Genomic DNA, 26,692 nt, shown 5'->3' with positions numbered 1-26,692 from the left:
ACCTAACACTGTGAGTAATTTAGCATAGCCAATTCACCTAACCTGCACGCCTTTGGATTGTGGGAGGAAACTAGAGCACCCAGAGGGGACCCACGTAGACATGGGAGGAATTCCACACAGGCAGTCGCCCAAGGCCAGAATTGAACCTGGGTCTCTGGCGTTGTGAAGCAGCAGTGCTAACCACTAAGCCACCATGCTGCCCCATTTACTGTACATATTTTCCTTATCCATCCTACCACTTCCCAAGTCTTTAATTTGATTTGTCCATTTCAATAGGTAGATCAAGGAAGTCCACAACCAGATTTAGTACATTTAAGGTAAAGCTGACAAACATGCATCCGCTGGCTTTTGATGTATTGGAGATTCAATCAATCTGGCTGAAAGAACTGATGGTGATGCAATTGCAAGAGTGTATGAGAATGATGAGGTGCTTATACTTCTTTTGTTCTGTTATTAGCATTGGATACTGTTGTTAGTTCCCTTAAGAAGATATAAAGTATCCCATTCATGCGTTGTTCTTCATTTAAGAAGCTTGCTTTCTTCCAGAACTGACCTATTCTTCAAGATTTTGTTCCGCAGCATGAATGTTTAGGTTGTGTTGGGAAAATTTTGATGTGTTGCTTGGTTTGTTCTTCAGACTGTAGCACATCTTTAAGATGTGATCTCTTTTGCCACAGATTCATTGTTAGCAGAAGACTGTAGTTTTCTCTTGGCTGATGTGGGATTTTAGAACCTCATCTGTGACAAGATACTGTCGTATTGATTATTATGATTTGAGTAGTCAACATGCTCTGACAAATGTTCTGTTTTGAGAGAAACTTTTGTGTTATTATACTTGAACAGTTTTCTAGATTCTGTACCCACCACAATTTGGACTGCTTATGATTGAATTCTTGTCTAGAAGCTCTGATGCATCATTGTAAGGTTGCTCCCACAGTCACACAACAATAATGCAAGCAATTGAATTTATTAAACCTTTCATACAGTGCAGAAATCTAACTAGCGTAACATCTATAAAAATATTCAAACAATAACTATGAAACTGCAAACATGAGAACTGTAAAAACAATAAATCAAAAACTATAAAATTACAAACGGAATAAACTATAAAACAAAACCATACGAAGCAGCTGAGCCACAATCCCCCTTTCATTAAATAGCTGCATGCCTCCAGTAATGTGACTGAGGTCAACTTGCTGCAAGACAGGGCAACTGTCTGCTGCCTAGACAACAGCTGTTACTGGTGCTATTGAGTTTCAGCTCACTCAGCACCGGTAGTCCGTTGTTTCTGTACTGCTGTTTCATGAATCTTGGGATGCTATGTGTTATTGGTTGGTTGACTCATGATGACTGAAAAACCTCAGCCCTATAATGTTCATGTCAGCACATGGCTATAGATGTTTTGTGAGAATAATCCCCATGCAACATGTGTTGTGCTCTTATATTGGCTGTTTCCTGGTTTAATCATCCTTGACGACTTGAATAGCATTTAGGGATCAAGGTTTTCATATGGCCATTTCTACAGTTGCCGTGCCCCTATTTTAGGTCTTGGTCAGGAGGTACCTCAATAGGAATGTATGCAGCAGGCACCACAATGCAAGTTATGGCTTCTCCATAATACAGAATTGTAGGTCACCAAAGATCTGCCAATGGTGGAAGCTCACTCCCTCCTGCCGAGAGCTCTGAAAGGTGGATGAGGAATTTGTGCATGTGACAATACAGATGATCAGAAATGTATATAGCTGCACTATGGCAATTCTGTGGTTTTGTCAAGAAGAGAAACCAGATCATATCTTTGCCAAACTCTCTTTACTAATGCCATTTCTACCCTCATTTGAAGTTGGTTAGCTCAGTTGGCTAAATTGCAGGTTTGCAATGCAGAGTGACACTCACAGTGATAGGTTACCAGAAAGGACTCTTCTCAAACCCTTCCTTTGCCAGATGCATGGTGACACTCAGGTTAAAGCCAGCACTGGTCATCTCTCTCTAATGAGAGAGCAGCCCTACTTTTCTTACTGTAGCCCTCATCTTGTGCAGGTGAACTCTGTATGTGGATTCCCTTTTTGCATGCAGGGCAACTTGCCCTGACTGTCCAGCGGTGGTTATGCGCTTTTAGAATAACTGCTGCTGGGGACTCTGGTGTCCTGCATCCTGGTAACAATCACATTTGAACTATTCGGCCTGCCTTCAGTGAAAACATTGTTCTCCAGGACAATCTTGTGTTGAAACTCCACAAGCAAAGATGAGGTGATTATTATGACTTGAACAGAAAACCACAACACTTTCCTTGACTGTATTGAAGAAAGTCAAGGCTGCAGAAATCAGATGAGTGCAGCATGGACTATTATTTGCCTAATTTCTCATTCAATGAACCTGTCTCAACTTTCTTTTTCCTTTTGGTATCAAGTCTCTCAAGTTTTGCTGACAGATGTTCATTTCCAGTCCCAGTCTCTCTAATTCACTATGTAATCTGGTAGGGTTCTGTGCATTTCAGTTTGCCAAGCGTTGGGTGAAATACTCCTGGCAAAGCATCACATTTCAGCTCCTGAATATGTGAAGCTGAGTAAATTGGCATAGGAGTGGGAATATTTCTTTGCTGTTCTGACTCATGAGGGTTCAACTGGGAACAGGTCAGCATGCGATCTTTAAGAATTTGCTAGAAGTTCTTAGGACACTGTTGATTTCGGCAATTTTTCAATCAAAATTAGCTGCAGGATCATGACCACTTGGATCCTGTATGCTGGCAGCCTGAGCAGTGCAGTAAATTCTCCATGATTCCTGTTATGGCTCACTGGAAGCGGTGTGCTGGAAATCAAGCCCTCATATTCCTGGAATTGTCACAAAAAAGCTTAAGATTTTATAAAGTATGCAAAATTTACCAATTTACCTGACTTTCAGACCCAGGTTGATAAAATGCGTGGAACAGATTTCTGTACTGAACAAGAATTGTTATTTCATTCAAGTAATTAGCCTCCACAAGTAAAAAGTTAAAAACCCTCTGCATATATAATACTGCTAATTTAAAAATCTCATCCCCTTCTAAACTGCCCTTTACACACATAGGCAGAAGATAAACAGGGTAAAATAGGCTATGAGCAGAGGGAAACTGAAAAGACAGTTCAGTAATCTTCGAATCCAGGTAATGTTGTAGAGATGATCTTTATGACTCTTTGCCAGCTAGTGCGTCTCTTCAGTCATCTTTCTCCAGTTGCTTCCACTGTTTGATAAGTGACACAAGATGGCCTGTTCACTTGTTAAACGTCATAGTTTACTACAACTATTGCAGGAAAGATAAGTAAACATAATTCAGGTTTACTGTGAGATTTGACTACTAAGAACGAGAGAGAACAAAAGGATAGACTTGTTCTAAAAGTTAAAGTTCAAAATTGGAGTAAGGCCAATTTTGATGGAATTAGACAGGGGCTTTCAAAAATTGATTCAGGGAGGCTGGTAACATACAGAGGGATAGTTGGAATGTGGGAGGCCTACAGAAATGAGACGAGAGTTCGGAGACAGTATGCTCCTGTTAGTGCAAGGGGCAAGGTTGATAGGTGTAGAAAATGCTGGATGACTAGAAAAATTGAAGCTCTGGTTAAGGAAAAGAAGGAGGCATATGTCAGGTATAGACAGCTGGGATCAAGTGAATCACTAGAGGAGTTATGGACAGTAGGAGTATGCTTCAGAGGGAAATCAGTAGGGCAAAAAGGGAACATGATAGCTTTGGCAAATTGGATTAAGGAGAAGCCAAAGATATTCTAGAAATACACATTGGGCGAAAGATTAACTAGGAAGATAATAGGTCCCCTTAAAGACCAACAAGGCAGTCTATTGGTGGAAACACATTGGAAGGGTGTGATAGTAAACAAATATTTTACATCAATATTTACTGTGGAGAAGGACATGGAGGCTAGGATACTTGGGGAAATAAATAGTGATGTGGTGAAGAGTGTCTATATTACAGAACAGGACGTGCTGTAAGTCTTAAAATACATGAAGGTAGATAATTCCCTGGTACCTGATCAGGTGTATCACAAGCTAGGAAAAAGATTTCTGGGCCCTTTTCTGAGATATTTGTATCATCGACAGTCACAAGTGAGGTGCCGGAAAACTGGAGGGTGGAGCTTGAAGGTAGAAGACAGAGGGTGGAGGTAGAGAGTTATTTTCAGACAAGAGGTCTGTGACCAGCACTGTGCAGCAAGGATCAGTGATTGGTCCACTGCTTCCCGTCATCTATATTCACATTCAAATTATTTACATAAATGGTATGGTTAGTAAGCTTGCAGATGATGTCAAAATTAGACCGTGAAGAAGGTTACTTCAGAGTACAAAGTAACTTTTATCAGACGGCCCAATGGACCGAAGAGTGGAAGATGGAGTTAGTTTAGACAAATTTGAGGTGTTGCATTTTGGTAGGACAAACTCGAGCTGGACCTGTACAGTTATTGATAAGGCCCAGGGAAGTGTTGCCGAACAAAGAGATCTTGGAGTGCAGCTGCACAGTCCCTTAAAAGTTGAGTCACAGATAGACAATGTGGTGAAGAAGTTATGTGGCATGTTGTATAAATGCATTTACACAACATTTATAAACACAAATGTCACAAAGACATTAATTGTGCATTCCCAGAAACATAATGGTTCAGCCATTTCCGGGACATCATGTTGCAGTTGTACAGGACATTGGTGAGGCCACTTATAAAAAATGTATTCAATTCTGGTGTCTCTGCAATAGGAAAGATGTTGTTAAACTTGAAAGGGTTCAGAAAAGATTTACAAGGACTTTGCTGAGGTTGGAGAGTTTGAGGTAAAGGGAGAGGCTGAATAAGCTGGGGCTTTTTTCCTGGAGTGTCAGAGGCTGAGGGGTAACTTAAAGAGGCTTTTAAAATAATGAGGGGCATGGGTAGGGTGAATAGCCAAGGTCTTTTTTCCCAGGGTGGGGGTGTCCAAAATTGAGGCCACAGATTTAAGTTGAGAGGGAAATGATTTAAAAGGGACTAGAAGGGCAACTTTTTCACACAGAAGGTGGTGCATGTATGGAACAAGCTGCTGGAAGAGATGATGGAGGCAGGTGGAGGCAATTACAACATTTAAAAGGCATCTGGATGGGTAGATGAATAGGAAGCATTTAAATAGATATGGGCCGAATGCTGGCAAATAGGATTAGGTCTGAATGGGATGTCTGGCCGGTGTGGACGAGTTGGACTGAAGGGTCTGTTTCTATGCTGTATGACTCTATGATTCTACTCTATTACTACCATTGATTGCATTTGTGGTTTTTATGAGTTGCCAACCAACTAATCATGCTCTAGTTCAAGTCAAAATACAGCCTGTATTGGCTAGCTCCAATCAACAGTGTGTAAAATGTTGTAAAGACACAGTTACTCAGAGGCTATACAGTACAAAGCTACTAAACTTCATCTCTTGCCTTCTAATATCTGTCAAATAGTATATTGCACAACACAAGGTAATTGAATGCAAGGCATGGCTTATATATTATTCTGTTGTTGTACTGTGTGGCATTCTATCTGCGGCCTTATACCAACACTCCCACCATTTTTCTGGCAGAAGCTGACCACTCTAAGGAAGAAATAGACAGAAATTGCCACTATTCAGTATTGTCAGCATTCCCTACAGAGCACCTTTGGGAGCCTTGCACTCTCCTGAGTATAGAAGTTACTTATTTAGTTGATAATTCATGCTTTAGGATCACTTTGGGTCTACAGCTACTTTTCTTTCAAAGGGGTGAATAGTAAGCTGCAGAGGCACGTCCAAGTTGCTTTAAAAAAAGCTTGTGATCTACATAACAAATGCAATCAGTTCTAGCTTTTATTTTAAATCGACCTGTTTGACATGTTATTGGCAAATTTTGAATCTGAAACTTATGCCCCAGAGGCAGGGACACTACCACTGTGACAAAACAGCCCTTTCGTCTGGAGTCTAATAGCATTACCATTGCTCCCCTTTATTAAACCACCTGGTATTTCAATCAACCTGTTCAGAGATGTTATGACACATTTCTGGACCTGGTTAGATTTGAACTCAGGCCTTCTGTGCCACAGAGGCTTTATCCTGTCACATGAGCTTAGCATGACATTACTTCGTGATTCCCATATTTTAAAAATAATTTGAATTGTTGAGGTCCAACAAACTTGTGACTCCAGAGCCACAGCATAAGATTGATTCTGAATTGCCCTTTGGACAACTATTTAGCGGCAAAAATGCTTGCCTAACCAGAGACACTCATATCTCATTATGCATTACAAAATGTACTACTGTCATTGCATAAGATATATGTGCAATAAGAAAAATCGTACCAGCATGTGGGCAAGGGCTCTTAGCTGCTGTGGAAAATGCAAGGTTGGTGCCAAAGTCCTTGTTGTGTTTCCTCCATGCCCAGATCCACAACTCGCTCACGTAGATCTTCAATAATCTATACTGAAGGATTTCATTTTTTTTGAAGAAAGCAATTTTTCTGCTTGGAATTATTTTTGAAATATGCATGCTGTTCATGTGTCAAAGTCCAAAACTAACTGTGTATATATTGCTATCATAGAGCTATACAACATGGAAACAGACCTTTCAGTCCAACTCATCCAAGCTGACCAGATATCCTAAATCAACCTCGTCCCATTTGCCAGCATTTGGCCCATATCCCTCGAAACCCTTCCTATTCATGTATCCATCCAGATACCTTTTATATGTTGTAATTGTTCCAGCTACTTCCTCTGGCAGCTCATCCCATACGCAAACCACCCTCTGTGTGAAAAAGTTGCCCCTTCGGTCCCTTTTAAATCTTTCCCCTCTCACCTTAAACTTAGTCCTATTATGACACTACATGGATTGCTTTCAGCACAACCTATCCATTTTCTCCTACGCTCCACTCTCATTGTCACTTACTCAACTTCTCTTCTGTCCTGGTCTATTATCAATAATCCCCTCATCTGACGATCTCTTATATCTCTCTCGATCTCTGGACCATGTCCACCTATCCCTCTTCCCCCACCTCCACTCCCAACCCACCTCGTCTTCAGCATAAATGCCACTTTTTCATAGTTGCTATCAGTTCTGATTAAACGTCACCAGATTCGAAACATTAACTCTGCTTTCTCCCTATAGATGCTGTGAGACCTGCTGGATTTCTGTGTTTGTTTCAGATTTCCATCATCTGCAGTTGAGATTAACATAAATCTCATCTACATTATCTACATAAATGCTGAACTCAGTCGTGATCCATTAGCCAGAATTACATATCAGCACATATGCTTAGTGTGAAGCAAATCCGCTCAACTCGCAGTACTCCCTCCAAGTTCCATTGAAAAATGTTTATGTGTACATCAGTGTTGACATGGCCAGATAAGGAATTGCCCAATACTGAATTTCTACTTTTGACCTTAACCCTAGTGAGGGAGATTAAAAATGTATTAAGATAGCTAGCTTCACTAGCTCCAAACTTATTAGTGTGCAAATTAAGACATATGCATCGGCATGGCCCAAGAAATGTCAAACTGTTTTGCCTTTTCAATATTCCCATTGCATCTCAGTACTGATTTTATAAATCTGATTTTTGTGCAACTCTGGATTTGTTGGTATAATTATGCCTAGTTTTAGATGGGTTTGAAATGATACTTACTGCATGTTACCAATATCTAATTGGATTCTACATTGAATATTTACTCCTATACTATACATTGATGAATAATAGTACAATAAAATTATGATGTTGAATTGCAGGAGACCACTCACAAATATACACCAAGCTGAGTTTTGAGATACCCAAAGAGGCCCCAGCACAACCCAATTTTACCTAGGCACATTGCATGTGAAAAAAGCAAATAAAGACACAGTAACTATGTGAAAAATGCATTTCCTTTTATTTTCAATTTTTTTCACACTTTACAATGGCTGAGCTTGTATAGAAAAAGATATTAAACATGTTGGGGTTATCTCTGGAAAAACTCAGTAAACTTGTTCTCCTCAGCATGGTGTCTTTTGGCAAATGTGATACAGTATACCAGTGCATACTGGTATACTGTAGTCAAACAACCTTTCAGTGTTTGCGTGTTTCAGTGCAAAACCTAGACCATCTCCATGGCCTATGTGGATTTAACCAGGGAAACTCAGGCATTCATTAGTCTCTTCAGGATTATTGGCCACTTCAGGTATACTGTAGGGTTTCACAGAAAGATCTTGATGTCAAATGATAGTTTGCCTGCAATTTTGTGCTGTAGCATGGCCTAAATCCAATCAGATATGTTGGTGTGGTTATATGACAAGTTCGAAAAAGTTCAACGAATCCAGAGTTACCAAACCAGAACTTCAATGTATCAAGGGCTTCCTTTTATTAGATTTCCTAATCAATTACAGCCAGTTCAGCTTTCATGTCTACATAGTTACTTAATTTAACTTAGAATACTAGTCTTGGACAGCACATAAATGAACTTCAGAAGTTATCCTTCCCAGTCTGGCGTAAAAATAAAATGGGAAATGTAGTCCAACCATGGCTATCAAGGGAAATTAGGGATAGTGTTAAATCCAAAGATGAAGCAAACAAGTTGGCCATAAAAAGCAACAAACATGAGAATTGGCAGCAGCTTAGATTCCATGAAAAGGAAAGAAATAAGTAAGAGACGAAAATAGAATGTGAGAGAAGGATTGATTGGCAAGGAACAATGATAAAACTTTCAATTGGTATGTGATCAGAAAAAGATCAATAAAGAATATTCCTAACATCAGAATTTATAATGGGGAACAAAGAAATGGAAGACTAATTAAATACACATCTTAGTTCTATCATTACAAAGGAAGACACAAATCATATGGAGGAACACAGGGGCTAATGAGAAGGAGGAACTGAAAGAAATTAATATTAGTACAGAACTGGTTTTTAGGAAACTATTGAGTTTGAAAGGCAAATAAATTTCCATAGCCCGGTAAGCTTCATCCCACAGTACTGAAGAAAGTGACCCTAGAAATAGCAGATCCCTGCGTGGTCATGTTCTGAAATTTTATAGACTCTGGAACAGTTCCTGAAGAGGGATGTTGGCTGATATAAATCCATTATTTAAGAAGGGAGGCAGAGAAAAAACAGTGAATTATAGGCTGGTTGGCTTGACATTGGTGCTGGGGAGAAATATTAGAGTCCACCATGAAAGATGTAATAGCAGAGCATTAGGAAAATAGTTACAAGATCAGACAGAAGGGTTTAGAGGGATATGGGCCAAGTGCTGGCAAATGGGATATCTGGTCAGCATGGGCGAGTGGGATCAAAGGATCTGTTTCTATTCGGTACAACTTTATGACTCTATGAGTCAGCGTGGATCTATTCGCTTGACACATTTTTGATGTTATAATTGGTCAAGTGGATAAAGGGAAGCCATTGGATGTGGTTTCCTTCAATTTTTCACAAGGTTTTCCATAAGGTCTTGCTTAAGCGATTAACACAAAATTAAAGCACATGGAAATGAAAATTGTGCACTGAAATGTAATGAGAATTGTTTGGCAAACAGAAAACAAACAACAGGAATAAACAGGTCCTTTTCTGAGCATCTAGTGGGGTTCTGCTAGGATCAGTGATGGACTTCAGCTATTCACAATAGAAATGAATGATTTAGAAAAAAACTACATGTAAAATCACCAAGTTTGGAAGGGAAGGTGAGCTGTAAGGAGGATGCAGAGATGTTTCAGTGTGATTTACATTGAAATAAATAAGACAGGAGCAAGAGGAAGCCATTCAGCCTTTTGAGCCTGCTCAGTCATTCATCACGATCATGGCTGATTATCCAACTCGATTGCCTAATTCTGCTTTCTCCCCATAACCTTTGGTCCCATTGGCCCATGTGCTATATCTAGCCACCAATTGAATACATTCAATGTTTTGGCATCAACTACTTCCTTTGGCAATGAATTCCACGGGCCCACCACTCTTTGGGTGAAGAAATGTCTCCTCATTTCCATAATGTCTCCTCAAATCCTGATTTGGACAAGTAAGTAAGCAAATTCATGGCAGTATAATAAGAGGCGGTTGGGAAGGTGAGTGACTGTTATTTAAGTACTTACCTCGAAGCCAATGGTCTTTTTACAGCAGAGAGCGGCGGGAGCTGGGCGGAAGTGAAGTCGGAGCGCAAAGGCAGTTGGGAAGGTGAGTGACTGTTATTTAAGTAGGTGTGTTCTAAACCCCAGGTCCTACACAGTAGGTCCTCCCTCCCACCCTCCTCCTCTAACCTAAATTAAAAATCTGTAGATTTGCACCAAAAAAAAGTGGGTCCAGGGAAGTTTCTGTTGAGAAAACAGAGAGTCTTTAGCTCAGAAGTCTACGACAAGGAAGTTGAGTGAAGTGATTACGTCACAGTTGAAGAGGGTGAAGACATGACTGCCAAGCTGATTCATTGTGCTACGTGCATGATGTGGGAGGTCAAGGACTCTGGTGTATCTGGCTCATATAATGTGGAAAGTGTGTGCATTTTCAGCTTCTGACAGAGCATATCGCAGCACTGATGAAAGGACTCGATGACCTCTGGCTCATCCGAGAGAATGAGAACTTTCGGGACAGGACCTTCAGCGAGGTTATTACACCGACCATTCCAGAAGAGAGTAGAAGGGAGAAGACGATGAGGAAGGCAGAGAGGAGACAAGTGCAAGAGACCCCAGTGGAAGTACCTGTCAGGAACAGGTTGAATCTTTTGGAAACAGTAGAGACGGAACGACACTGCCAGTCCACGAGGCGGTCAGGTCTGCCAATCAAAAGTTGGCGTGGAGGCAGAGCCGAGGAGTCAGACAGCACATAGAGTCGTGGTAATAGGGGACTCCATAATGAGAGGAACTGAACAGAATTTCTGTGGCAACAGACGGGATTTGAGGATGGTGTGTTGCCTTCCTTGTGCCAGGATTAAGGACATCGCAGACAGAGTGCAGGAAATCCTCAGGAAATCCTCAAGGGCGAAGGTGAAGAGCCAGAGGTGGTGGTACATGTCGGCACAAATAATGTCAGGAAGAAGAGGAGGGACATTCCAAAGCGGGACTTCGGAGAACTCGGAAGAAAGCTGAAAAGCAGGACGTCCAGGGTGGTTATCTCCGGTTTGCTTCCAGTTCCTCGGGCTGGAGAGGCCAGGAATAGGGAGATAATGAACTTGAATGTGTGGCTAGGGAACTGGTGCAGGAAGCAGGGATTTAAATTCATGGATCACTGGGGTATGTTTTGCGGTAAGGATAAATTATACAAGAGAGATGGGTTGCACCTTAATAGGTGGAGGACCAGCATTCTGGCAGGTAGGTTTGCCACTGCAACACAGCTGCGTTTAAACTAAATAGAAGGGGGGAGGGGACAAACTGGAAGTTTAAGAAGGAAATTGAAGGGAAAGTTAGAACAAGAGAAGTCAAGAAAGACAATGATATCAATGGAGCAGAAAACTCACAAAAAGGGATCATGCTGTAAGGTTGAGTGAAATAGGGATTGATAGGAAGAGTGAGGGCAGTAACAAATTAAAAATATTATAAATGAATGCACGAAGCATTAGAAATAAGATGGATGAGCTTGAGGCTCATTTGGAAATTGGCAGTTACGATGTTGTGGGGATAATGGAGATGTGCTTTAAGTGGACAGGGCCTGGGAAATGAATATTCAAGGCAATACGTGCTATCGTAAGGACAGACTGACGGGCAGAGGGGTGGGGTGGCCCTGTTGGTAAGGGATGATATTCAGTCCCTTGCGTGGGAGAACCTAGAATCAGGGGATGTAGAATCAGTATGGATAGAGCTGAGAAATTCTAAGGGTAGAAAGACCCTCATGGGAGTTATCTACAGGCCCCCAAACAGTAGTCTGGATGTAGGGTGTAAGTTGAATAAGGAGTTGAAATTGGCCTGTCGCAAAGATATTACTACAGTTGTTATGGGGGATTTCAACATGCAGGTAGACTGGGAGAATCAGGATGGTCCCAAGAAAGGGAGTTTGTGGAGTGCCTCCGAGATGGATTCTTAGAACAGCTTGTGCTGGAACCTACCAGGGAGAAGGCAATTCTGGACCTGGTGTTGTGCAACGAACCAGAATTGATCAGGGACCTTGAAGTGAAGGATCCGTCAGGAGGTAGTGACCACAATACAATAAGCTTTAATCTGCAATTTGAAAGCGAGAGGGCACAATCAGAAGTGACAATATTTCTGTTGAATAAAGGGAACTATGGAGCTATGAGGGAGGAGCTGGCCAAAGTTCAATGGTGCAATACCTTAGCAGGGATGACAGTGGAGGAACAATGGCGGATATTTCTGTGTATAATGCAGAAGATGCAGGATCAGTTCATTCCATAAAGGAAGAAAGATCCTATGAGAAGGCAGGGGTGGCCGTGGCTGATGAGGGAAGTTAAGAAACATATAAAGTCAAAAGAGAAAAAGTATAACATAGCAAAGTTGAGTAGGAAAACGGAGGACTGGGAAGCTTTTAAAGGACAACAGAGGATAACTAAGAAGGAAATACACAGAGAAAAAATGAGGTACCAAGGTAAACTGGCCAAAAATATAAAGGAGGATAGTAAAAGCTTTTTTAGGTATGTGAAAGGAAAAAAAAGGTTAATACTAAAATTGTGCCCTTGAAGACAGAAACGAGTGAATATATTACGGGGAACAAAGAAATGGCAGAATAGTTGAATTGGTACTTCAGATCTGTGTTCACTGGGGAAGATACAAGCAATCTCCCTGAGGTAATAGTGGCTGAAGGACCTGAACTGAAGGGAATTTATATTTGCCAGGAATTGGTGTTGGAGAGACTGTTAGGTCTGAAGGCTGATAAGTCCCCGGGGCCTGATGGTCTACATCCCAGGGTACTGAAGGAGGTGGCTCTAGAAATCGTGGATGCGTTGGTGATAATTTTCCAACATTCTATAGATTCAGGATCAGTTCCTGCAGATTGAAGGGTGGCTAATGTTGTTCCACTTTTTAAAAAAGGAGGGAGAGAGAAAGCAGGGAATTATAGACCAGTTAGTCTGATCTCAGTGGTGGGAAAGATGCTGGAGTCAATTATAAAGGATGAAATTACGAAACATCTGGATAGCAGTAACAGGATAGGTCAGAGTCAGCATGGATTTATGAAGGAAAAATCATGCTTGACTAATCTTCTGGAATTTTTTGAGGATGTAACTCTGAAGATGGACAAGAGAGATCCAGTGGATGTAGTATACCTGGACTTTCAGAAAGCCTTTGATAAAGTCCCACATAGTGAGCAAAATTAGGGCGCATAGTATTAGGGGCAAAATACTGACTTGGACTGAAAATTGGTTTGCTGACAGGAAACAAAGAGTAGTGATAAACGGCTCCCTTTCGGAATGGCAGGCGGTGACCAGTGGGGTACCGCAGGGGTCAGTGCTGGGACCGCAGCTTTTTACAATATACATGATAGTACATAGATGATGGTATTAAAAGTAATATTAGCAAATTTGCTGATGATACAAAGCTGGGTGGCAGGGTGAAATGTGAAGAGGATGTTAGGAGATTACAGGGTGACCTGGACAGGCTAGGTGAGTGGACAGATGCATGGCCGATGCAGTTTAATGTGGATAAATGTGTGGTTATCCACTTTGGAGGCAAGAACAGGAAGGCAGATTACTACCTAAATGGAGTCAAGTTAGGTAAAAGGGCAGTACAATGAGATCTAGGTGTTCATGTACATCAGTCAATGAAAGCAAGCATGCAGGTACAGCAGGCAGTGAAGAAAGCTAATAGCATGCTGGCCTTCATAACAAGAGGAATTGAGTGTAGAAGCAAAGAGGTCCTTTTGCAGCTGTACAGGGCCCTGGTGAGACTGCACCTGGAATACTGTGTGCAGTTTTGGTCTCCAAATTTGAGGAAAGACATTCTGGCTATTGAGGGAGTGTGGCGTAGGTACACGAGGTCTATTCCCGGAACGGCGGGAGTACTTTACGTTGAAAGACTGGAGCGACTGGGCTTGTATACCCTTGAGTTTAGAAGGCTGAGAGGGGATCTGATTGAGACGAATAAGATTATTAAAAGATTGGACACTCTGGAGGCAGGAAGCATGTTTCTGCTGATGGGTGAGTCCCGAACCAGAGGACACAGTTTAAAAATAAGGGGTAGGCCATTTCGAACAGAGTTGAGGAGAAACTTCTTCACTCAGAGAGTTGCGGGTGTGTGGAATGCTCTACCCCAGAAGGCTGTGGATGCCAAGTCTCTGGATACTTTCAAGAAAGAGTTGGATAGAGCGCTTAAGGATAGTGGAATCAAGGGTTATGGGGATAAGGCAGGAACAGGATACTGACTGAGGATGATCAGCCATGATCATAATGAATGGTGGTGCTGGCTCCAAGGGCAGAATGGCCTGCACCTATTGTCTATAAATTTGAGGTTCTCCAATGTGGTAGCAAAAACAGGCAGGCAGATCATTATTTAGATGGCAACAGATTGGCAAAGAGGAAGTTGCAATTACACCAATTGATTAAGGTAAGCATGTAGGGGCACAGGCAGTGAAGAAAACAACTTATATATTGACCTTTATAATGAGAGGATTCAAGTACAAGAACTGTGAACTTATGCTGCAACGGTACAGGGCATTGGTAAGTCCTCGCCTTGAATGCAGTCAGCAGTTTTAGTCTCCTTATTTGAGGAAGGATGTTCTAGCTATTGAGGGAGTTTACCAGAATAATTCCTACACGGCAGGGCTGATGTACAGAGGAGACTGGCTTGATTAGGACTATATCCACTAGAGTTTAGGAGAATGGCTGGGGAAGGGGAAGATCCAAAAAAAAACATTTAAAATTCTAACAGAATAATACAGGGTAAATCCAGGAAGGATGTTCTCAAAGACCAGGAAGTGCTGAATCAGGGTTGCAATCTCAGGATTTGGGTTGGCCATTTAGCAGAGGAGGAATTTCTTCACTCAGAGTAGTGAGTCTGTGGAATACTCTTCCAGAGGAAACTGTTGAAGCAAAACATTGATGACTTTCAACAAAGATATCGAGACAGTTCTTCAGTCAAGTGATCCAAGGAGAATGGATCACTTGACTGAAGTGATGAGAAGAAAACAGAGCTGGATGATCAACTAATGACAGAGCAGGCTGGAAGGGCCAAATGACCTACATCTGCTCCTACAGACTCCTTTATGTCAACCAGTTCAGAGATATTGTTTTACACCTCGAGATGGCTCTTGAATAAGGAGGGTGCTATACGGTATTCTGTTTCTTAGACATAGCCTTTAAACTAGAAATAAAATTCAATCACATTGCAACCGCTGCTATTTCCTCTGCGATCATTCCCAGTTGGCAGGTTGAGGCAGGAAGTTGGATCCACACACTTTGTGGAATTGACAGAGTCACAAAATCAGGCAATGAGTTGGAAATGCTAAAGAAATACGTACTTCAGGAAATCGGGAATGTATCTCGCCAGGAGGCATTTCATTTCAGGAAGCTGAACACCATTATTATGAAGTAGATTAATGTCTAATCCGGAACACTCCTGTACAGTAACTATAACAGACACGACCTTAATAAGACGCCGCAGCAAGAGAGACCAATAACCAACCTGCCCGGGGAGTACTTCCGGGTTCACACCGGAAACGCCCCGTCTCTGTCAAGATGGCGGCTGCTGGGAAGGGCAAGAAGAAAGTTGTTGACCAGCAGGAGCTACGGCGGTTAATGAGGGAGAAGCAGCGGGCGAGCGCGGTTGGAAAGAGGATCGACTCCCCATTCGCTAAATATCCTTTCGGAAGGTCCGAAGGAAGTGGGAGTTAGATCTCCTCTGTCACACCGGGAAACGGATTAAACTCGAAATCAGGAAGACTTGTCAGGGCTTAGGGGTGTCTTCTGGTCTGTTCCGTGACCTGGGTTTCTAGTACATTTGAAGTGACACTAGCCACCTACGCCAGTCAGCAGCTTGCATTTATAGTCCACCTCGTCCTACCCTCGAAGTGCTTTGCATTAGAGGGGTTGCCAGGCGAAATTAAAGGGAGAGGCAAGGAGTGTCAGCACAAACCTGGTTAATTCGGGAAAGGGAAGATTTTCCCTTGAAAATGATGGTAGTGAAAATAAAAGGATCCGTGGTTAGTTTACATCAAACATTCCCATGCCTGAGCAATCCCCCTTCAGCTGTTTAATTGTTACATCCTTTTCAGATTCCATTTGAGCTGTTTTAATAATTACAGTGAAATTGTTTGTATATATTTATGTGTTTTATTTTGTGTTGAAACTTGTGGACTTGATTTACAAGCCTCACTTGGGTCACAATTCTGAGTCATACCTTTTAAAGCCCTTTATTGAGATTTTCCATAATTATCAAACATTTGTAACTGGAATATCTTTTCCAATCATCAAATAGTTTAATATGCAGTTTCCTGAGTAGGTGGCAGTAGTATTGCCCTGGGATAACCAAGTCGAGTTAAATGTATGACTTAAAAATTGTTACAGGTGAAGTGTCTTGCTCCACTAGTACTGGTGGAGAAGACCAGATTTGGGAACTAAACATTCAAGGGTATGTGACATTTGGAAAGGCTGGCAAGAGGCAAATGGCAAACATGATATGGTATGTTTATTAGTGTGAAAAGGATCAAATGTTAAAGCAAGAAATTATCTTGCATCAGAAATATGGTTGAGTAGAAAATACCAAGGCAAGAAGACACTGGTAGGAGCAGCACCTAGTCACCAGCTTCCCCCCCCCCAAAAAAAAGGGAATAAATCAAGACCTAATGAGATCATGTGCAAAAAGGCAGTACATTGATCACGGTGACTTAAATGGTTACGTAGTTTGGGAAAATCAAATTGACAAAGATAGCTCTGAGGATGAATTCATAGAATATATTCCAGTTTCCTAGAACAATATATTGTGGATTCAACCAGGCATCAGGATATTTTGGATCAGGTAATGTGCAATGAAGCAGGTTGTATAGGTAATCTCAGAATAAATGAGCCCCTGGGAAACTGCCCAAAGATGATAGGATTTAGTTTTGAGGGTGAGAAACCTGGGTTGGACACAGACATGCTAAACTTAAGTAATGTAAAGTTTAAAAAAAACAGAGTTAGCTGGTATGGAATGGGAAAGGAGTTCTCAGAAAGATAATTGAGGAGAAAATGGCCAAGGAGTAAAATGAATACTTTGCACCAGAAGAAGCTAATAGCATTCCAGAATGCAGAAATAGTAGTACTCGGAAATAATCAAAGGACAGAGAGGGGTGGGAGATGGACTAAATGCAGTTGGTATCACTATCATTGGAGAAAAAGATCTATCGAAACTAAATGGGGTGAATGGCTGATAAACCCATGGACCTGATTCATTGCACCCTAGGAATTTAAAAGAAGTAGCTACAGATAGTATAGGAATGTATGAGTACAATGAAAAGTGTACAAAGTAGCCATTCTCCGGTGCCATCTTGGTTACAAAACCAGAATTGAAAAAAGCAGCAGAAATTTAAAAACACTAAGATTAGGAAAACATCCAGATCTTTAAGTCTTATCTCAAGAAAGGTGTTTGGAACCACTGCAGGCTCCCAGCCTAGCCACAGCCCGCAGTCTCAGATCAGTCTGCGAGCTGTGCATCAATCGCCGGGAGGAACCACATTCTTGCTGCTGCCTCTGATTCTAGAGGAGCTTTGCCATTGCTGCCGCCTTGATCGCTGGAGGAGTTTTGCCATTGCTGCCGCCTTGATCGCTGGAGGAACTTTACTGCTGCTGGCCCCAAAGGCTTCGAGGAGCCATGTCCTTGCTGCCACTGCTATCAGTTAACCTTTCAACTTGATTGTATTTATAATTTGGTTTCATAACGAATTGTCTGTGTGAAATTCATGTTGTATTTTCTGTAAACATTTATTTTATTTTCTGGAAACTTAGCCGTCTGGCAGTATCTATAGAGAGAGAAACAAGAAGGGTAATATTGGACTTGAAATGTTAACTCTTTCTTTCCCCACAGATACTGCCAGACTTAGAGTTTTCCAGCATCTGCAGTATTTTGCTTTTAACTTTTGCATTGTAACTTGGTTTACCTTAACCCAGATGAACATACAACAGCTTAGGTCACCTCAGCTGTGTGCTTTGCAGTGCTCCAGTAAAAAATGAATTATTATGGCAGACACACATATTAGGGAAACAACATAAAGAAGTAAGAATACTTATTCTTAATTGTAACCCTAGGAATTTTAAAAACTGAGGATATTTTTATATTGCAATTTTGATATTCCATTGGTAGAATGACCAGTTTTCAGGGTACAATTCACTTGAGCTGCACATCTTTGGACTGTGGGAGGAAATCGGAGCACCCGGAGGAAGCCCACGCAGACACTGGGAGAATATGCAAACTCTACACAGACTGCCGTCTGAGGCTGGCATCGAACCTGGGACAGTGGTGCTGTGAGGCAGCAGTGCTATCCACTGAGCCACCGTGCCGCCCCTTATGATAATAAGTCTTAGATTGAGAAAAACTAGGTTAAGTGATCATTGTCTAGTAGAGGGAGATGACAAGCATACCTATGTTAAAAAAACAACTTTCTCCAGCCTGCACCCTGTACCACATATTTGATCTATTACGACCTCCTTTTACTGTATGATTTTAGGGTGATATTCTAACACGAACAACACCATATTTACTTGCAGGAAAGAAGTTTGAAAAAATCTCAAATGTTAATGCAAAGCAGCGATTTCCCTAAAATCCCACTTTTTGTGTTTCACCAATTTGGTCCCAACTGCTTTCCTTTTGTCAAATCAAATTTTGCTGCGAAGATTTGTGAATTGGTTCAATTTAGATTTTCGAGTGACGTTGACATTTCTTTCATTTGAACTAAAATGTAGAGAACTTATCTGTGATAAATAGCTCTAACAATTTTAAACTATAAGCAAAGCATTGGTTGTTAACTGAGAAAAGGCCATAAATGTTCAGATCTACAGTCTAAGTTCTGCTAGAAAGGTTTAGGTTGAGATCAACATTAAAAAAATTCTGGTACCCTAACAGAGTCATAGTATTAAAGTAATGAAGATCCTCTTTTCATTAAAAAATCAAAAAATGCTTTTGATTAGAAATGTGTTCACAATATGCTGTCATGTAATTAAGGACTGCACCTATTGTGCATCTGTACAATGCCAGAAAGCAACAAATTAACACTGTAATATCAGGAATTATCACCATAAGTACTTGTGTATAAACTATGAAAAACTTGTATTCACAGCTTGGAAAGCACAGTTGTTTATTTGAGCTAAAACCCAGTGCTTTCATTATAAAGGAGAAAGCTCCAATTCCTACTTTATCAGTAAATTAAGACATTTTCATAAGAATTACTCTCGAAATAAGGTTATAAAGGAGTTAAAATAAAATTAATTGCTGTAGGTTATTATTCATCGTATTTTTGTTTATTCATTCTTGAGTTGTGGGTGTTGCTGGCAAGGCCGACATTTCTTGCCCATCTCTAGTTATGTTTGAGAAGGTAACAGTGAGCTGACTTCTTGAGACAATGATGATTTTAGGTTGAGTATTCAGAGAATGCATGGTATTTGGACAGTTTGGATTAATACCACAATGTATGTGTCAGTGTAGCTGTGCGAGAGTATCTAAGTTAAGGGCACATTAATTTTAGGCAAACCTTCAGCTTCACAGCTAAAACATTGCTGAAGCTGTATTCATTGCTGTGTCGAGCACTCAACTATAGCTTGATCTAATTTAAAATGGCTAAAAACTGACATTTGGGATGACTAGGACCTCAGCAGAAGTGCAGTTGGCTGTTTGATGCTACTGGACTTGACTTTTCTTGTTTAGTCGTTTAAAAAAATTCCACCACTGTTAAAAAGCCCACCACTGTTCATGATTGGATATGACAGGATTATTGAACTGTGATCTGCAAGTAGCATGCTAATACTACTGCTTAGCTAGCATGTGTGACGATGCTTTAACAAGGTTATGTTGTCCTTGGTTTTTTTTCAATAGGGATCATAAAGGCTGAGGTTCCAATGTGTCTGGAAATATCTATTTGAAATCAATGGCAGGGGGGTGGCCAGTTCTCCCAATTGATGTTTTTTTATCCTAGTTTGGTTTAGTTTTAGCTGGGGACCTAGAGAAGCAGCTACAGTGAAAAGAGGTTCCATGTTTCGGCAGAGGTCTTGTCTAAACTTCCTGTCTGAATCCTGTCTTCCCTCTAAGACCCTGAGTTTGAATTTACCTTTTACAAAGGGGTGTGTTTATGGAATGTTGCAAGAATTGAAACAGATTCGCTAATTTGTGATATCATGTCAGATGAGTTATCAAATAAGTTAAGTTATTCTAAATTCTGTTTTCTTTTGTTCATGTTTCATCCATAAGGTGTAAATACACTCTGTTTTGTTTAAAGCTGAGTGGTTTGACCAGCTGCATCACTCCTGGAATATTCACCTTTCATCTGCCTATTAAAAACATAAGAACTTAGGGTCAGGGCAACCTTCTTAAAATGTTTTGAGGCAGGTCTGGCCTGGTCAATAGCACATGTAATCCTGTGTTGTATCTTTACAAAGTTGGCACCTCATTTCACACATAAGGTACTGCACCTGGCACTTACCAAGCGATACCTGAATCTGGCAGAATTGCTATGTTAATTTGCCAGTGCTACCTTGTTTCCTTTGATTAAAAGAGCATTCTTAAAGTCGTGCAATGCAGACTAAGTACATTAATCTTTGATTCCTTGTAGAACCTTGAGAAACTAAAAACTACAAAACAAACAACAGGACCATCACATGTTAATGCACCAAGATTTTCTGTAGGAAAAAGGAAAGTTACAGATCCAGAATCGCAAACAACAAAGAAGGTCAAAGGTAAGGACCAATCTGATATTCCAAGAATAAAAGAAAAGCCAATTTATTGATTTATGTCAAACTTCATAAATAAAACTTTTATATTGAGCCACTTGCTCTTTTATCTGTTAACTTGAAGGTTAGGGCAATAGTATATGTTACACCCTTGTTCAAGAATTATAACAGTCAATCCAGCAATGTAATTGTTTTAACTTTGTTTGTGGTCACGCTTTTAAAAATAATAATTTAGGATAAAATTTGTAATCCCTTGTGCAATGTCTATTAAGTAAAACCAAGTATGGATTTGTTAAGGGTTAATTGTGTTTAACTAACATGCTTGAAATTTTCAGTTGAGGATACAGCATTATTTAACACAATATGGTTAATATGGTATGCATAGATTTCTAAAAGGCCTTGATAAAATGCCATATCAACAGATTGTGAGAAATGTTAGAGTTTCTGGAATAAAAGGGATAGTAGCAACATGCATATAATACCAAAATAATACATCATCATGTCACCTTACTACATCTTCCGATTCAACTCAAGCAATTGCAAGCCTCTTCTGTGTGCACTGTCTTTAATGTGTATCTCTTTTTCTTCACGCCCAGCTTATCTCTGTTTTGTATTTACATAGCAATATGTAGTATAATAGATTTCAAACAAAGATCCAGGTTGGGAAGTTCAGTAGAGAAAAAAACCTTCTCAATGAGTTATTTTCTGTTTAATATGTTACGCTATTAATTTATGCTAAAACTGTGATAAATGTTTCTTCTGACTGCAGCAAGCACTACTTGCTTAGTAACTGTTGGTTATCTTTCACAGCATTCTGTGAATCCACGGGTTCTGGGTGAGTAATTTTGTTACATAAGATCACTTCTTATGGCTTTGATTTTCTTTGACATTGCATTTGTACAATTTTTGAAATGTTCAATACTACTTGTTTCTCACAGTATTTCTTACAGCTTACCTTTTCTTTGCCTGTATGCATCATTTCTCTGAATGCCTATCTTTCTTTCTTTCATTCAAAGCTTTTTGATTTGTGTTGTCTTGCTTTTTTTGTAGTTTCTGTTTTACAGAGGAACATGGGACAAGAGTGAGTGTTTCAGTCACTGGAGCTTGCCCTGCCCTTTTAAATCAAAAATTGATCACTTAATTGTACTATCACCATATCCTTTGATAGCATTAGTATCTAGAAACCCATTGGTCACTATCTTGAACATGCTCAATGGCTGAGCTTCACAGCATTATGGGGCTGAGAATGTTACTGGTTCTCTGCCCGCAGAGTGAAGATGTTCTTCCTCATTTCGGTCCTAACCTAGTTTACAAACGTGTAGAATGACAAGGATGAGGAAAATGCTGTCCTTTCCTGGTCTGGCCTACTTGTGACTGCAGACCCAAGCAATGTGATTGACACTTAACTGCCCTGTGAAATGGTTTACAAGATATTCAGTTGTATCAAACCACTGAAAAGTCTCAAAATGGGAATGAAACCAGATGGACGACTTGGCATCGACTAAGACACTGTAAATGACAATGGCAAACCCAGCCTTGTCAACCCTGCAAAGTCTTCCTTAGCAACATCTGGGGCTAGTGCCAAAATTGGGAGAGATATCACTACACTGACGTATTAAACAGAAGTCTGACAGGATAAATCTGATAGAATTGTACCTTGCGCACACCTAGATAACACCATCGCCAGCCCTAGGTATGTCCCATTCCATTGGCAGGACAGACCGAGTAGAGGTAACGATACAGTGGTATACAGTCAGGAGGAGATCTCAACGTTGACTCTGGACCTTACGAAGATTCATGGCATCAGGTCAAACATGGGCAAGGAAACCTCTTACTGATTACTCCAAGGTCAGCAAGGGGGCCCCACAAGCAACCATCCAAGACAGTTTGATTCTGTTCGCCGAGCTGGGAGTTTTTGTTGCAAACGTTTCGTCCCCTGTCTAGGTGACATCCTCAGTGCTTGGGAGCCTCCTGTGAAGCACTTCTGTGGTGTTTCCTCCGGCATTTATAGTGGCCTGTCTCTGCCGCTTCCGGCACTGTTCACCTCTATTGACAAAGCCCTAGCCAGAGAAACAATAGCCAACCTGCTGAACAGACATAACAGACAACAGAACGTTGAGCCCATCAACAAAGACAGCATACTTAAACTACTGGACTTGTGCCTCACAACACACTTCACATTCAACAACCAGATATACGAACAAATCAACGGAACACCCATGGGCTCACCGATCTCGGGACTCATAGCAGAAGCAGTAATGCAAAGGTTAGAACAAGCAGTCTTACAACAAATTCAACCCAAACTCTGGGTCAGATACGTGGATGACACCTTTGTAATCATTAAAAACACAGAAATAGAGAATACACACCGGATCATCAACTCCACACTCACAAGAATCCGATTCACGAGAGAGGAAGAAAAGGACAACCAACTCCCATTCCAGACGTGATGGTACAGAGAACACCAAAGGTAGAATTCACCACAAAGGTACACAGGAAAGCCACACACACAGACCAAGTCCTAAACTATAAAGTAACCACCCCAACACACACAAACAAAGTGGCATCAGGACACTATTCAAAAGGGCCACAACACACTGCAGCACACCAGAACTGCAAAAAGAGGAAGAGGAACACCTATACAAGGTATCCGCAAAAAACGGATATCCTCACAATTTCATCAACAGTGAAACTGACAACCGGAAGCGGCAAGGACAGGCCACTATAAATGCCGGAGGAAACACCACAGAAGCGCTTCACAGGAGGCTCCCAAGCACTGAGGATGTCACCTAGACAGGGGACGAAACGTTTGCAACAAAAACTTCCAGCTCGGCGAACAGAACCACAATAACGAGCACCCGAGCTACAAATCTTCTCACAAACTTTGAACAGTTTGATAAGAGGATGCCTAAGCACAGACTAGTGATTGATCCCAGCCTTGTTAATGATTGTCCCAGTAAGTGAATAATACCGCATGTGATCTCAGTCCATGAAACAGCCAGATTGACTCCGTGAGCAGCTGCAAAGACCACAGTTAAAGTTATTTTGTAGCAAATAGTTGTTTCTTTTGAAATTACTCACAATATTAAGAAATGTTTTCTAGTTAAAGATTCTTCAGAAAATCATAGGGATAGATTCCAACACAAGTGTAAACACACATTTAATCAAAGTATAAGAGAAGCATAGGGGAAGAATGTTTAAACACAGATGTGAACGTTAATTAGCCTGAGGAAACGCTTTCTATTATCTCGCTCTCTCTCTCGCGCGCTCTCTCTCCAGCAGCAGTCTTGTTGTTGATGTCCAGTCCAGCTGCCCCAGGAGTGGCATGGGGGTGGGTGCGGATGGAGGAGCGGTATTCAACGGGATTGGGGGTGATGTTGGAGGGCACGGTTGGATAGGTTGAGGGCAGGGGTGTGGGTGGTATTGGATGGGTTTGAGAGGCGGTGTTGGAGGATGAGAGTGGGGTTGGTGTTGGACGGGTGTCAGGGCTCATGAGTGGTGTACTGTGTGTCTCCTGAATGGGGATCAGACTTAACAGAAAACTCAAAGCCCCAGAGGAGAGGCATTGAATCGAATAACAGAATAATCAATTATCCAAACAAAATAGTGCCCGCCCATCCCATTCGGATACTCGAGGTTCCTGTGTGTGTGCGTGTTGTGTTTTATTAGGACAGTGGAGAATACAATGAATAAATGCATTCAGGCAGTCCTTCAAGATAAGCAAGCTGTGACAGATCTGAAGGATTATAGCCAATAACTGTGCAATGCAAATAAATAGGATGCATAGGAAGTTCCCAAGACCTTGATTATAGTTTAGTCAGAGTGGTGCAGGAAAAGCACAGCCGGTCAGGCAGCATCCGAGGAGCAGGAAAATCAACGCTTCGGGCAAAAAGGGCTTTTCCAGCACCACTCTGATCTAACCTCTGGTTTCCAGCATCTGCAGTCCTCACTTTTGCCTTGAAATTATAGTGTCTGGTAACACCTTAAGATCATGGGAACCTGGGTTTGTCCGTAGAGATGCCTATCATTGATTAGGTGTCTCTTAGGATTGGGTATACAGAGTAAGAGGGAAGGAAATGGTAACCACATTGTGTGTGATTATTGTAACATGAAACCTATAGGAATGCTGTAATTTGCTGTAACAATCTGAGTGTGTCATTAATCTCTCTTCTGATCTGAGCCAAAGATGAAAAGAAAATTTGCTTCCTTACATTGAGGCCTGATTTGGGGAAGGTCCTATGACCCTCTCCCTGCATTAACCAGTTTCTGCTTGAATAAAAAGTCTGCCACTTGCCTGAATCCTGCCTGCCTCCTGAGTCGTCATCCCCAGTCAGTAGCAACTTTATTTTTCTCCAGGCTAAATTCTCTTTATGTTAGGTTCCCAGCTTCCTCTCAAGCTAATTTCAAATATCGTCTCCAGTCAACCCTCCGCGCCCCATCTCCCACAAACCTCAAAGAACCAGCAATTTTCTCTGTGTGCAAAATAGTCCCAGATCTACTTAAACATAATGCTTCCTCTTTATAAGGTCCTTCCTTCATTAGAACTAGTCCCAATGTCCCAGAAATCTAAAGCTCTCCCTTCTACCTATTCCTCCAACCAAAAGTTTAGATGCCAGTTGTACTATTTCTGTACACACTGGCACGTGATACTGGGAGTTTGCCTAAGATGACTTCTGTAGAGCCCATACTTTTAATTCCCTTTCCTAGCTGCTTTCAGGACTTCATCTCCCTTTTTATCATTGTGGACCACGATTTCTTCCCAAAACAATGTCACATTGTCACTCGATGATATCCTTGACAGTGACACCAGGAAAATAGCATAAAATCATGGAACGATGCTTACGTCTGTAGAAATGTCTGTCTGTTCCATAACAGTTGAATCTCCTGCCACTATTGCCCTTTCATTCTCAAATCCCAGCCACCAGTAGTGATTCTTCAGAAATTTCTCTGCGATGCTGTCCCCAGCACCAGTATCCATAATGGACAACCAGTTCATTAGCAAGATAGACTCTGGGAACACTTGCATTACCCGTCTGGTACTCCAGAACATTGTAGTAGTCACCTGTTCATTTTTTCCCTGCATGTTCTTATCCTGAGATGCGACCACCTCCATGAAGTTCGTCACTCTTCATCTCACTTGCTGTGGAGAAAGTGAGTACTGCAGAAGCTGGAGATCAGAGATGATGGTTTGGTGATGGGAGGTGAAATCATGGTCAAGGGGGCAGTAGGAGGAGGTGTCTGCGAGTTGGCGCCTGGCTTCACCAGTTTCCTCACGGGATTACTGTGGATTTCACCAGTTTTCTCATTTTCCCTTCCCCCATCTTATCCTAGTCCCAAGCCTCCAACCCAGCACTGCCCTGTTGACCTGTCCATCATCTTTCCCATCTATCTGTTTCACCCTCCTCTCCAACCTATCACCTTCTCCCTCACTTTCATCTACTTATTGCATTCTCAGCTACCTCCCCCCCCCCCCCAGCCCCACTCCCCTCCCATTTATCTCTCAGCAACCCTCAGCCTCATTCCTGATGAAGGGCTTATGACCGAAACACGATTTTCCTGCTCCTCGGATGCTGCCTAACCTGCTGTGCTTTTCCAGCATCTCACTTGCTATGTCTGTTACTCACTTGTCACTTCTGAAATGAGCTTGGCCCCTTCCTGGGAATCTGACTTTTTGTTATTCATTTGCATAGGGCTGAAACCTTGTTCTTCATTGCATGGAAGGAATGAATAGGGAGAAAATGGACATCTTGGGAGTGGAGACACCTGGGAAGGTGCAAATGGAAAACATTGAGGTTGAAATTATGATAAGCTTAGAAGGCGATAGTAGATTGGGGTTAGAGGATAATTGAGTGGATAGATTATTGGCTGGCAGTCAGATGTATCAACTGAACAATTTGAAATCTCCTTAGTATGGACCAGGGTCTGAAACTCGGACTTTCCTAGTCTGT

General features: G+C 41.4%; 1 protein-coding gene and 1 long non-coding RNA gene across 4 annotated transcripts in view; one reads left to right on the top strand and one right to left on the bottom strand.

The window, feature by feature from the left end:
- Positions 1-165: 165 nt before the first annotated feature.
- Positions 166-15,510, bottom strand: LOC122549893. Of its 2 annotated transcripts, none has more exons than XR_006311695.1 (3): positions 15,353-15,510; positions 6,312-6,432; positions 166-2,828 (listed from the first exon to the last, which is right to left on the bottom strand). It is a non-coding gene; the product is annotated as an uncharacterized LOC122549893 (long non-coding RNA). The 2 variants fall into 2 exon arrangements; XR_006311696.1 differs by lacking the exon at positions 15,353-15,510 and adding an exon at positions 11,994-12,021.
- A 25-nt stretch (positions 15,511-15,535) lies between these two features.
- Positions 15,536-26,692, top strand: part of znf830 (zinc finger protein 830) — a 46,656-nt gene continuing 35,499 nt past the window's right edge. Inside the window, exons 1-4 of one of the 2 annotated variants that reach the window (XM_043690090.1) lie at positions 15,536-15,688; positions 17,982-18,081; positions 20,627-20,750; positions 21,555-21,579. In XM_043690090.1, the coding sequence (XP_043546025.1) occupies positions 15,570-15,688; positions 17,982-18,081; positions 20,627-20,750; positions 21,555-21,579 (368 nt within the window). In that variant the 5' untranslated portion in view covers positions 15,536-15,569. Of the gene's footprint in view, positions 16,034-17,981; positions 18,082-20,626; positions 20,751-21,554; positions 21,580-26,692 lie in introns of both variants that reach the window. The other variant, XM_043690091.1, reaches the window with a different exon arrangement.

Source organism: Chiloscyllium plagiosum, chromosome 5 (assembly GCF_004010195.1).
Source record: "Chiloscyllium plagiosum isolate BGI_BamShark_2017 chromosome 5, ASM401019v2, whole genome shotgun sequence".
Lineage (NCBI taxonomy): Eukaryota > Metazoa > Chordata > Chondrichthyes > Orectolobiformes > Hemiscylliidae > Chiloscyllium > Chiloscyllium plagiosum.
Note: the sequence above shows the minus strand (reverse complement) of the source record. Positions and strands in the feature narration are given on the sequence as shown.